Raw genomic sequence first — 12,097 nt, 5'->3', positions numbered from 1 at the left:
GACCTCGCCTTCTGGATGATAGCGGGGTGAACAGGCAGTGGTTCGGGTGGTTGTTGTCCTTGATGATCTTTATGGCCTTCCTGTGACATCGGGTGGTGTAGGTGTCCTGGAGGGCAGGTAGTTTGCCTCCAGTGATGCTTTGTGCAGACCTCACTACCCTCTGGAGAGCCTTACGGTTGTGGGCGGAGCAGTTGCCGTACCAGGCGGTGATACAGCCCGACAGGATGCTCTTGATTGTGCATCTGTAGAAGTTTGTGAGTGCTTTTGGTGACAAGCCGAATTTCTTCAGCCTCCTGAGGTTGAAGAGGCGCTGCTGCGCCTTCTTCACCACGCTGTCTGTGTGGGTGGACCATTTCAGTTTGTCCGTGATATGTATGCCGAGGAACTTAAAACTTTCCACCCTCTCCACTACTGTCCTGTCAATGTAGATAGGGGGCTGCTCCCTCTGCTGTTTCCTGAAGTCCATGATCATCTCCTTTGTTGAAATAACAAATCAATGGAAAGTGTTTGCGTCAGACTTACAAAAAAAGGGATCCTGAGTGGCGCAGCGGTCTAAGGCACTGCATCGCAGTGCTAGAGACATCACTACAGACCCGGGTTCGATCCCGGGCTGTATCACAACCGGCCGTGATCGGGAGTCCCATAGGGAGGCGCACAATTGGCCCAGAGTCGTCCGGGTTAGGGTAGGGTTTGGCCGGGGTCGGCCGTCATTGTAAATAAGAATTAACTGAACTGCCTAGTTAAATAAAAAATGTAAATACTTTATTTTGCACTTCCGAGTCTTGCTTAGAGGATTTTTTTTCAAGGACAATGTGCACATATTGTGCAAAGCTCTTAGAGACTTACACAGAAAGACTCACAGCTGTAATCGCTGCCAAAGGTGATTCTAAGATATATTGACTCAGGCGTGTCAGAAGTTTGGACACACCTAGTCATTCAAGGGTTTTTCTTTATTTTTACTATTTTCTACATTGTAGAATAATAGTGAAGACATCAAAACTATGAAATAACACATATGGAATCATGTAGTAACCCCCAAAAAGTGTTAAACAAATCCAAATATTTTATATTTGAGATTCTTCAAAGTAGCCACCCTTTGCCTTGACGACAGCTTTGCACATAAAGAAAAACCCTTGAATGAGTAGGTGTGTCCAAACTTTTGACTGGTACTGTATGTGAATTAGATATTTCTGTATTTAATTTTCAATACATTTGCGAAAAATGTACTTTGTAATTATGGGTTATTGTGTGTAGATGGGTGAAAAAACAACAACATTGAATCCATGTTGAATTCAGGCTGTAACACAACAAAATGTGGAAGAAGTCAAGGGGAATGAATACTTTCTGAAGGCACTGCATGTATGCTGCGTGCTTGAGTGTGAGTGCATGTGTATAATTTTTATTTATTTTTTATTTCACCTTTATTTAACCAGGTAGGCTAGTTGAGAACAAGTTCTCATTTGCAACTGCGACCTGGCCAAGATAAAGCATAGCAGTGTGAACAGACAACAACACAGAGTTACACATGGAGTAAACAATAAACAAGTCAATAACATAGTAGGGGGAAAAAAGAAAAAAAAGAGAATCTATATACAATGTGTGCAAAAGGCATGAGGAGGTAGGCAATAAATAGGCCATAGGAGCGAATAATTACAATTTAGCAGATTAACACTGGGGTGATAAATCATCAGATGATCATGTGCAAGTAGAGATACTGGTGTGCAAAAGAGCAGAAAAGTAAATAAATAAAAACAGTATGGGGATGAGGTAGGTAAATTGGGTGGGCTATATACCGATGGACTATGTACAGCTGCAGCGATCGGTTAGCTGCTCAGATAGCAGATGTTTAAAGTTGTTGAGGGAGATAAAAGTCTCCAACTTCAGAGATTTTTGCAATTCGTTCCAGTCGCAGGCAGCAGAGAACTGGAAGGAAAGGCGGCCAAATGAGGTTTTGGCTTTAGGGATGATCAGTGAGATACACCTGCTGGAGCGCGTGCTACGGGTGGGTGTTGCCATCGTGACCAGTGAACTGAGATGTGTGTGTTTACATATTTGTGTGTGCATGTGTGTGGGTGCACATATGTGTGTGTGTTCAGTGGGCTCACCTCGGGGATCCATAAGGCACAGCTGACATGGACCCACTTGGTTCCACTGCGGGTGGGCTTCAGGGCTCCGCCTCTCTTGGGGCACAGCAGGCATTTGGGTTGCACCCCTAGGGCACAGGTTCGGCACAGCCAGCTCCCCTGTGGGACCTTCAGGATCCCATAACACGCCTGGGGAGAGACAGAGGGGTGAGGGAGGAAAAGGAGAGAGGAGGAGGAGGAGAGGGGGAGGAGACAGAGGAGGAGAGGGAGAGGGGGGAGGAGACGGAGGAGAGAGAGGAGACGAGAGAGAGGGGGAGGAGACAGGAGAAAGGGGGAGGAAATAGGAGAAAGGGGGAGGAGACAGGAGAGTGGGAGGAGACAGGAGAGGGGGAGGAGACAGGAGAGGGGGAGGAGACAGAGCAGGAGAGGGAGAGGGGGGGAGACAGAGAAGAGGGTGGCAGGGGAAGGAAAAAGGGACGAGGAACTATTTTCAAACATTTCGAAACAGCGTTGAACAGAGGAGGTTGAGAGCTGTATGACTGCCAGAGAATTGTGAAACCAATTAACGCCATTAGACCCAATAAAAGAACAGCAGTCTGAAAAACTAAAACGAGGTCGATGGGTCTATTTCTTGGGTGTATTTTTCTTACTGTCAAAAACTCAAAAACTCAGAATAATATTTTAATTCCAATAACAGGGAATTTTTTATTTAACCTTTACTTAACAAGGCAAGTCAGTTAAGAACAAATTCTTATTAACAATGATGGCCTATTTTCTGTAAGATCTGACAGTTGAAGGAGGTAAAGAGTCAAAGGAAGAAGAGTATAGTATCCAGTTTCTCCACGTAACTATAAATAATCCCCAATTAACACCTTTGTCCTTCTTGTCATGACCCCAAAGAACTACAAATCCCCCCATCCCCAATCGCTCCTGATCCCAAACAAAACACCCTCAATACGACCAAAAGTATTTCCCCCTCTATTCCCTTACACCCTCTTCCAACGAGAAGACACTGTTAACACCCCTAGAACATCTACTTGTCCCGTCCTCTTCACCCAGCAAAACATCCCACCTCCACCGCCACCCCTCCCTGTACCTGATGTACGCAGATGTTGCACTTGTCACAGAAGACCATCTCGTTGCCATCCTCTCCCTCTGGGGACCGGCACACGTCACACACCACATCCTCGTCGTACTCGATGCCCAGGCCCTCCTCCGTCTCGATGGCCTGCTGCATGTTCTCCTCACACTGGCTCTCCAGCTCCACCAGCACACGCTCCATGGTCAGCTCGTCCAGCTCCGGCAGCGCTGAGGGAGGGAGGGAAGGAGAGAGAGGTGGGTCAGTGTCAGACACTGGTTTGGGACATGGGTCAGAGTCGGTCTATTATACGTTTGGGAGAGAAGGACAGAGCGTCTAGTTAAGGGTCACAGCTAGTCACATGGCTAGCTGTAACCCTTATCACATATGGAAATCTATATCTGATTGACACGTGTCTTGCGCTGTGCTCATTCGTTTGCTGAACATTTTGTACTATTAAACCCTGGCTATAAATGTATCTTGTACGTCAAATTGCCACAAACAAAAGCAACTGTCAATGTGTCAGACCAAGGCTGCATTCTGATCTTTTGCCACTTAACTTATCTTTTGACCAATCAGATCAAATTACTTGGCAATAAATTGGGCCAAAGATCAGAATTGGACTGCCTGTGTAAATGCAGCCAAAATCTTATAAGTACTGGTAAAAGGCCTGTCATGGATTACATTTAGCATATTTTTTGTACTGAATGATATCAGATCTTCAACCAAAATCTAATATTAGATAAAAGGAACCTAGGTTTTACAAATAACCCAAAAAATAGACACTCATTTTATTTATTTAACAAAGTTATGAAATACCCAATTCCCCTGTGTGAAAAAGTAATTGCCCCCTTACACTCAATAACTGGTTGTGCCACCTTTAGCTGCAATGACTACAACCAAATGCTTCCTGTAGTTGTGCACGATATCTAAGAAAGTCTCGAGGTTTTGCTTGCCTGTGGTAGAGTATCTCATGATAAGCTGTAGACCACACTATCTACCTAGAGAGTATTCATCTGTATTTTTCGTAGCTGTCTACATACCACCACACACTGATGCTGGCACTAAGACCGCACTGAATGAGCTGTATTCCGCCATAAGCAAACAGGAAGACACTCACCCAGAGGCAGCGCTCCTAGTAGCCGGGAAACTTAAATCCGTCTCATCAAATTTCTTTCAGCATGTTAAATGTGCAACCAGAAGGGAAAAAAACTCTGGACCACCTTTACTCCACACACAGAGATGCATACAAAGCTCTCCCTCGCAATCCATTTGCGAATCAAATCTGACCATCATTTTATCCTCCTGATTCTAATGCCCTAGCCATTTCTGAATCCTGGCTTAGGAAGGCCACCAAACATTCCGAAATTTCCATCCCCAAATACAACATTTTCCGTCAAGACAGAACTGCTAATTGCAATCTACTGTAGAGATAGCCTGCAGAGTTTTGTCATACTATCCAGGTCTATGCCCAAACAGTTCGAACTTCTACTTTTAAAGAACCATCTCTCCAGAAATAAGTCCCTCACTGTTGCCGCTTGTTATAGACCCCCCTCAGCTCCCAGCTGTGCCCTGGACACCATATGTGAATTGATTGCCCCCCATCTATCGTCAGAGTTCGCTAGGTGCTAGGTGACCTAAATTGGGATATGCTTAACACCCCGGCCGTCCTACAATCTAAGCTGGATGCCCTTAATCTCAAACAAATGATCAAAAAACCTACCAGGTACAACCCCAAATCCGGAAACATGGGCACCCTCATAGATATCATCCTGACCAACTTGCCCTCCAAATACACCTCTGCTGTCTTCAACCAGGATCTCAGCAATCACTGCCTCATTGCCTGCAACCGTTATGGATCCGCAGTCAAACGACCAACCCTCATCACTGTCAAACGCTCCCTAAAACACTTCAGCGAGCAGGCCTTTCTAATCGACCTGGCCCGGGTATCCTGGAAGGATATTGACCTCATCCTGTCAGTAGAGGATGCCTGGTTGTTCTTTAAAAGTGCTTTCCTCACCATCTTAAATAAGCATACCCCTTTCAAAAAATGTAGAACTAAGAACAGATATAACCCTTGATTCACTCCAGACTAGACTGCCCTTGACCAGGACAAAAACACCCTGTGGCGTACTGCACTAGCATCGAATAGTCCCCGCGATATGCAAATATTCAGGGAAGTCAGGAACCAATACACACAGTTAGATAGGAAAGAAAAGGCTAGCTTTTTCAAACAGAAATTTGCATCCTGCAGCACTAATTCCAAAAAGTTTTGGGACACTGTAAAGTCCATGAGAATAAGAGTACCTCCTCCCAGCTGCCCACTGCACTGAGACTAGGAAACACTGTTACCACTGATAAATACACGATAATCGAGAATTTCAATAAGCATTTCTCTACGTCTGCCCATGCTTTCCACCTGGCTACCCCCAGCCAACAGCTCTGCACCCCCCGCAGCAACTCGCCCAAGCCCCCACCATTTCTCCTTCACCCAAATCCAGACAGCTGATGTTCTGAAAGAGCTACAAAATCTGGATCCCCAACATCAGCTGGGCTAGACAATCTGAACCCTCTCTTCCTAAAATGATCCGCCACTATTGTTGCAACCCCTATTACTAGCCTGTTCAACGTCTCTTTCGTATCGTCTGAGATTCCTAAAGATTGGAAAGCGGCCGCGGTCATCCCCCTCTTCAAAGAGGGAGACACTGCCCTGCCTTTCTAGAGTCTTCGAAATCCAAGTGAACAAACAGATCACCGACCATTTCGAATCCCACCGTAGCTTCTCCACTATGAAATCTGGTTTCCGAGCTGCTCACGGGTGCACCTCAGCCACGCTCAAGGTCCTAAACGATATCATAACCACCATCGATAAAAGACAGTACTGTGCAGCCGTCTTCATGGACCTGGCCAAGGCGTTTGACTCTGTCAATCACCGTATTCTTATCGGCAGACTAAACAGCCCTGGTTTCTCTAATGACTGCCTCGCCTGGTTCACTAACTACTTCTCAGATAGAGTTCAGTGTGTCAAATCGGAGGGCCTGTTGTCCGGACCTCTGGCAGGCTCTATGGGGGTACCACAGAATTCAATTCTCGGGTCAACTTTTTTCTCTGTATATATCAATGATGTCGCTCTTGTTGCGGGGGATTCTTTGATCCACCTCTACGCAGACGACACCATTCTGTATACATCTGGCCCTTCTTTGGACACTGTGTTAACAAACCTCCAAACGAGCTTCAACGCGGCCTCCAACTGCTCTTAAATGCTAGTAAATCGCTGAACGCACCCACCCGTCCGACCAGCATCACTACTCTGGACAGTTCTGACCTAGAATATGTGGACAACTATAAATACCTAGGTGTCTGGCTAGACTATAAACTCTCCTTCCAGACTCACGTTAAGCATCTCAATCCAAAGTTAAATCTAGAATTGGCTTCCTATTTCGCAACAAAGCCTCCTTCACCATGCTGCCAAACTTCCCCTCGTAAAACTGACTATCCTACCGATCCTTGACTTCGGCGATGTCATTTACATATTAGCCTCCAACACTCTACTCAGCAAATTGGATGCAGTCTATCACAGTGCCATCCGTTTTGTCACCAAAGCCCCATATACTACCCACCACTGCGACCTGTATGCTCTCGTTGGCTGGTCCTCGCTGCATATTCATCGCCAAACCCACTGGTTCCAGGTCATCTATAAGTTTTGCTAGGTATAGCTCTGCCTTATCTCAGCTCACTGGTCACCATAGCAACACCCACCCGTAGCACACGCTCCAGCAGATATATTTCACTGGTCATCCCCAAAGCCAACACTTACTTTGGCCTCATTTCATTCCAGTTCTCTGCTGCCAATGATTGGAACGAATTGCAAAAATCACGTAACTTGGAGACTTATAGCTCCCTCACTAATTTTAAGCGTCAGCTGTCAGAGCAGTTTACCGATCACTGCAGCTGTACACAGCCCATCTGTAAATAGCCCATCCAACCAACTACCTACCTCATTACCATATTTGTTGTTGTTTTTCTGCTCTTTTGTACACCAGTATTTCAACTTGCACATCCTCATCTGCACATTTATCACTCCAGTGTCAATTGCTAAATTGTGATTACTTCGCCACTATTGGCCTATTTATTGCCTTACCTCCTTACTTAATTTGCACACACTGTATACAGATTTTTCTATTGTGTTGTTGTTTTTGTCGCACTGCTTTGCTTTATCTTGGCCAGGTCGCAGTTGTAAATGAGAACTTGTTCTCAACTGGCCTACATGGTTAAATAAAAGAAAATCCTGCTTACAAGCAAAACTTAAAGCAGGAAGCACCAGTGACTTGATCAATAAAAATGTGGTCAGATGAAGCAGATGCTAAGCTACAGGACTGTTTTGCTAGCATAGACTGGAACATGTTCCGGGATTCATCCAATGGCATTGAGAAGTACACCACATCAGTCAATGGCTTCATCAATAAGTGCATCGATGATGTCGTCCCCACAGTGACCGTACGTACATACCCCAACCAGAAGCCATGGATTACAGGCAACATCCGCACTGAGCTAAAGGCTAGAGCTGCCGCTTTCAAGGAGTGGGAGTCTAACCCGGAAGCTTAAAAGAAATCCCGCTATGCCCGCCGACGAACCATCAAACAGGCAAAGCGCCAATAAGCGTCAAATCGAATCGTACGACACCGGCTCTGACGCTCATCGGATGTGGCAGGGCTTGCAAACCATTACAGACTACAAAGGGAAGCACAGCTGAGAGCTTCCCAGTGACACAAGCCTACCAGACGAGGTAAACTACTTATATTCTTGCTTCGAGGCAAATAACACTGAAACATACATGAGAGCACCAGCTGTTCCGGAAGACAGCCGATGTGAGTAAGACCTTTAAACAGGTCAACATTCACAAGGCCGCAGGGCCAGACGGATTACCAGGACGTGTACTGCGAGCATGCGCTGACCAATTGGCAAGTGTCTTCACTGACATTTTCAACCTCTCCCTGTCCGAGTCTGTAATACCAACATGTTTCAAGCACACCACCATAGTCCCTGTGCCCAAGAACACTAAGGTAACCTGCCTAAATGACTACCGACCCGTAGCACTCACATCTGTAGCCATGAAGTGCTTTGGAAGGCTGGTTATGGCTCACAACACCATTATCCCAGAAACCCTAAACCCACTCCAACTTGCATACCGCCCTAACAGATCCACAGATGATGCAATCTCTATTGCACCTATGTGAGAATTTTATTCATTGACTACAGCTCAGCGTTCAACACCATAGTGCCCTCAAAGCTCATCAATAAGCTAAGGACCCTGGGACTAAACACCTCCCTCTGCAACTGGATCCTGGACTTCCTGACAGGCTGCCCCCAGGTGGTAAGGGTAGGTAACAACACATCCGTCACGCTGATCCTCAACACAGGGGCCCCTCAGGGGTGCGTGCTCAGTCCCTACCTGTACTCCCTGTTCACTCATGACTGCACGGCCAGGCATGACTCCAACAACATCATTAAGTTTGCCGATGACACAACAGTGATCACAGACAACGACGAGACAGCCTATAGGGAGGAGGTCAGAGACCTGGCCGTGTGGTGCCAGGACAACAACCTCTCCCTCAACGTGATCAAGACAAAGGAGATGATTGTGGGCTACAAGAAAAAGAGGACCGAGCACGCCCTCATTCTCATCGACAGGGCTGTAGTGGAGCAGGTTGAGAGCTTCAAGTTCCTTGGTGTCCACATCACCAAAAAACGAACATGGTCCAAGCACACCAAGACAGTCGTGAAGAGGGCACAACAAAACCTATTCCTCCTCAGGAGACTGAAAAGATTTGGCATGAGTCCTCAGATCCTCAAAAGGTTCTACAGCTGCACCATTGAGAGCATCCTGACTGGTTGCATCACTGCCTGGTATGGCAACTGCTCGGCCTCCGACCGCAAGGCACTACAGAGGGTACTGCGTACGGCCCAGTACATCACTGGGGCCAAACTTCCTGCCATCCAGGACCTCTACACCAGGCGGTGTCAGAGGAAGGCCCTAAAAATTGTCAAAGACTTCAGCCACCTTGGTCATAGACTGTTCTCCCTGTTACCGCATGGCAAGCAGTACCAGAGCGCCATGTATAGGTCCAAGAGGCTTCTAAACAGCTTCTACCCCCAAGCCATAAGACTCCTGAACATCTAATCAAATGGCTACCCAGACTATTTGCACCCCCCCCCCCCTTTACACAGCTGCTACTCTCTGTTGTTATCATCTATGCATAGTCACTTTAATAACTTTACCTACATGTACATATTACCTCAACTAACCGGTGCCCCCGCACATTGACTCTGTACTGGTACCCCCCTGTGTATGGTCTCGCTATTGTTATTTTACTGCTGTTCTTTAATTACTTGTTACTTTCATTAGTAGTATAAGTTTACCTTTTTAGACAACTCAGGTTTCCTTTATCTAATATTAGATTTTGGTTGAAGAACTGATAACATTCAGTATCAAAAATATGCAAAAGACAAATACTATTTCACAGCACTGTACATACGGTCTTCAGGGATTAGAGACGGATTGTTTTTTAAAAGCAAACCAGTAGGAAGCTGAGTTTAGTTATCCGTTAACTTCTGAGCCTATGACATTTACATCTTGTCTGTTAACCTCTGAGCCTCTGACATTTACATCTTGTAAATAGGGAGAGGCTCGAGGAACAAACATTTCAGTCGTAACATCTGCATGTACATGCATAACTGTGTCTGAGAGAATGAGAGCTAGAGATAAATGGAGAGGGATGTTGGTAGAGGGAGAGAACATGAGAGAGAGATTGAAAGAAAGCATTCTCTTCATCTTTTCTATCTCAGCCTATCAGTGTTGCAATGTGACCTCATAACCCAGCAACAATAATGCAAGTGTTTGTTTAGTCTAGCCATTGGGGTTATGAGAAGCAACTCATTTCAGCTGGAACACACTGAACGTACATTGGGGGGGGGGGGCGATTTCATAATCTTTTAAAAAGCAGAGTAAATAAACCCGGGCCTGAGTGATTTTAAAATGCAATTATTTTTCTAATCTATAAACGCAAGATCAGATTGCAAATAAACTGGATCTGCGATGTGGAGAGACAGATCTTCAGGGTCAGCACTTGTCAGTAGTCTAGGCCAGATAGACAGAGAGTGGTTGGGTGACTGGCAGAGACCCAGGACGCAACAGTGGGAAGATCCCTCTGTGTGGACATAGAGAATAGAGAGGTGCACCCTTCTGACCCCCAAAACTGACGTCTGGATCATAGGTCAGACGTGTGGGGGCAATTAAACAGAGCTGTGGAGTAGTGAAGTTGGATTGAGGAATACTGTGTGTGTGTGAGCCTGCAGTTTAAAGTATTGATGAGGCAGAGTGACACATAGGAGTCAAGGTGGTACAGTCATACTGTGGTAACATGGTCAAACTATAAGAACATTGACATAGAACAGCATGTAGAACGCTGATAGTAGTAGAGTAAACAAACCTAGGGGAAAGCATTTGTTACCTCAAGCAGGTGGCATAGGGATGAATGAGTGAGTGAGTGAGTGAGTGAGTGAGTGAGTGAGTGAGTGAGTGAGTGAGTGAGTGAGTGAGTGAGTGAGTGAGTGAGTGAGTGAATGAGTGAATGAGTGAGTGAGTGAGTGAGTGAGTGAGTGAGTGAGTGAGTGAATGAGTGAATGAGTGAGTGAGTGAGTGAGTGAGTGAGTGAGTGAGTGAGTGAGTGAGTGAGTGAGTGAGTGAGTGAGTGAGTCTTGCATCATATTCTAGCCTAAATGCTCAAATTAACAGATGTAACAAAACAAAAGGCTAATCAAGTCCTGTTGTTGATTTGAGGGTAGCATCTCAAATACAACCCTATTCCCCTATATAGTGCACAACTTTTTACTAGAGCCCTATGAGCCCTGGTCAAAAATAGTGCACAGGGTGCCATTTGGGACTCAGTAGAAGTCTCTTACCCAGTTCTCTGAACTCCAGGTTAACCAGCTCCAGCCAGGACACGTCTATGTCATCCAGGTCATAGCGGCTGTGGGGCTCATTGGTGGTCTTCATGCCCCCCCGGCCCTGCCCTGGCCAGTAGAATGGGATACGCCCCACCTCTGGTAGCATCCTGTCAACACAGAAAAACAAAGTATTTTTTTCACTTTCATGAACTGAAATATTTTAAGTTTAGTGAAACGTGTACAGTGAACAGTGAAAGGTGTACAGTAAGCAGTGAAACGTGTACATTAAGGATAGAAACATATGGTCAAACAGATGCTTGGACTTGTGAGTCAGTCAGAGTCATGGATACATCATTAATCATCCTTCCTTTATTCAGGTACAGGTGCACGCACACATGCACATACGCACGCACGCACATACGCGCAGACACAAATGTCACACACAGACATGATAAGCATCAGACAGCGAGAAACAGACCCCCGGTTACGGCAGTCATCAGATGGTCATCACAGCAGCATCATCACAGTAAGTGTGTCATTCTGAGGAGCCATCATTGAAATAATCACTTGGGTGTCATTGAGACAGTGGCAACCTTCCTGACAGACCTAGACAGACAACCCTGATTGACCAGCACTAACAACTCTCCCTAGCCACAGGCACTGGATGCGTCCCAAATGGCACCCTATTTTCTTGTAGTGCAATACTTTTGACCAGGTCCCTCTAGTCAAAGTAGTGCACTATATAGAGAATAGGGTGCCAAATGGGATGCATCCAGTGACATCCTGATGACCTGCCTACAGTAAACAACCCTGACGGACCAGCCCTAACAACCCGCCCTGTCCTCTGTCCAATGCACAGGCCCTGTGTTGTGTCTGTCCAGACACAACACACACACACACACACACACACACACACACACACACACACACACACACACACACACACACACACACACACACACACACACACACACACACACACACACAC

At 46.0% G+C, this 12,097-nt stretch overlaps 1 protein-coding gene across 1 annotated transcript in view; it reads right to left on the bottom strand.

Moving 5' to 3' along the window:
* Positions 1-12,097, bottom strand: part of LOC120056944 (protein Jade-1-like) — a 230,211-nt gene that overhangs the window by 101,019 nt on the left and 117,095 nt on the right. The window contains exons 5-7 of the mRNA XM_039005244.1: positions 11,125-11,276; positions 3,181-3,392; positions 2,106-2,273 (exon numbers count right to left, since the gene is read on the bottom strand). Of these exons, the coding sequence (XP_038861172.1) occupies positions 2,106-2,273; positions 3,181-3,392; positions 11,125-11,276 (532 nt within the window). The remainder of the gene's footprint in view (positions 1-2,105; positions 2,274-3,180; positions 3,393-11,124; positions 11,277-12,097) is intronic.

The sequence above is a fragment of the Salvelinus namaycush genome, chromosome 12, assembly GCF_016432855.1.
Source record: "Salvelinus namaycush isolate Seneca chromosome 12, SaNama_1.0, whole genome shotgun sequence".
Taxonomy (NCBI): Eukaryota; Metazoa; Chordata; class Actinopteri; order Salmoniformes; family Salmonidae; genus Salvelinus; species Salvelinus namaycush.
This window is presented reverse-complemented; position numbering and strand designations above follow the sequence as displayed.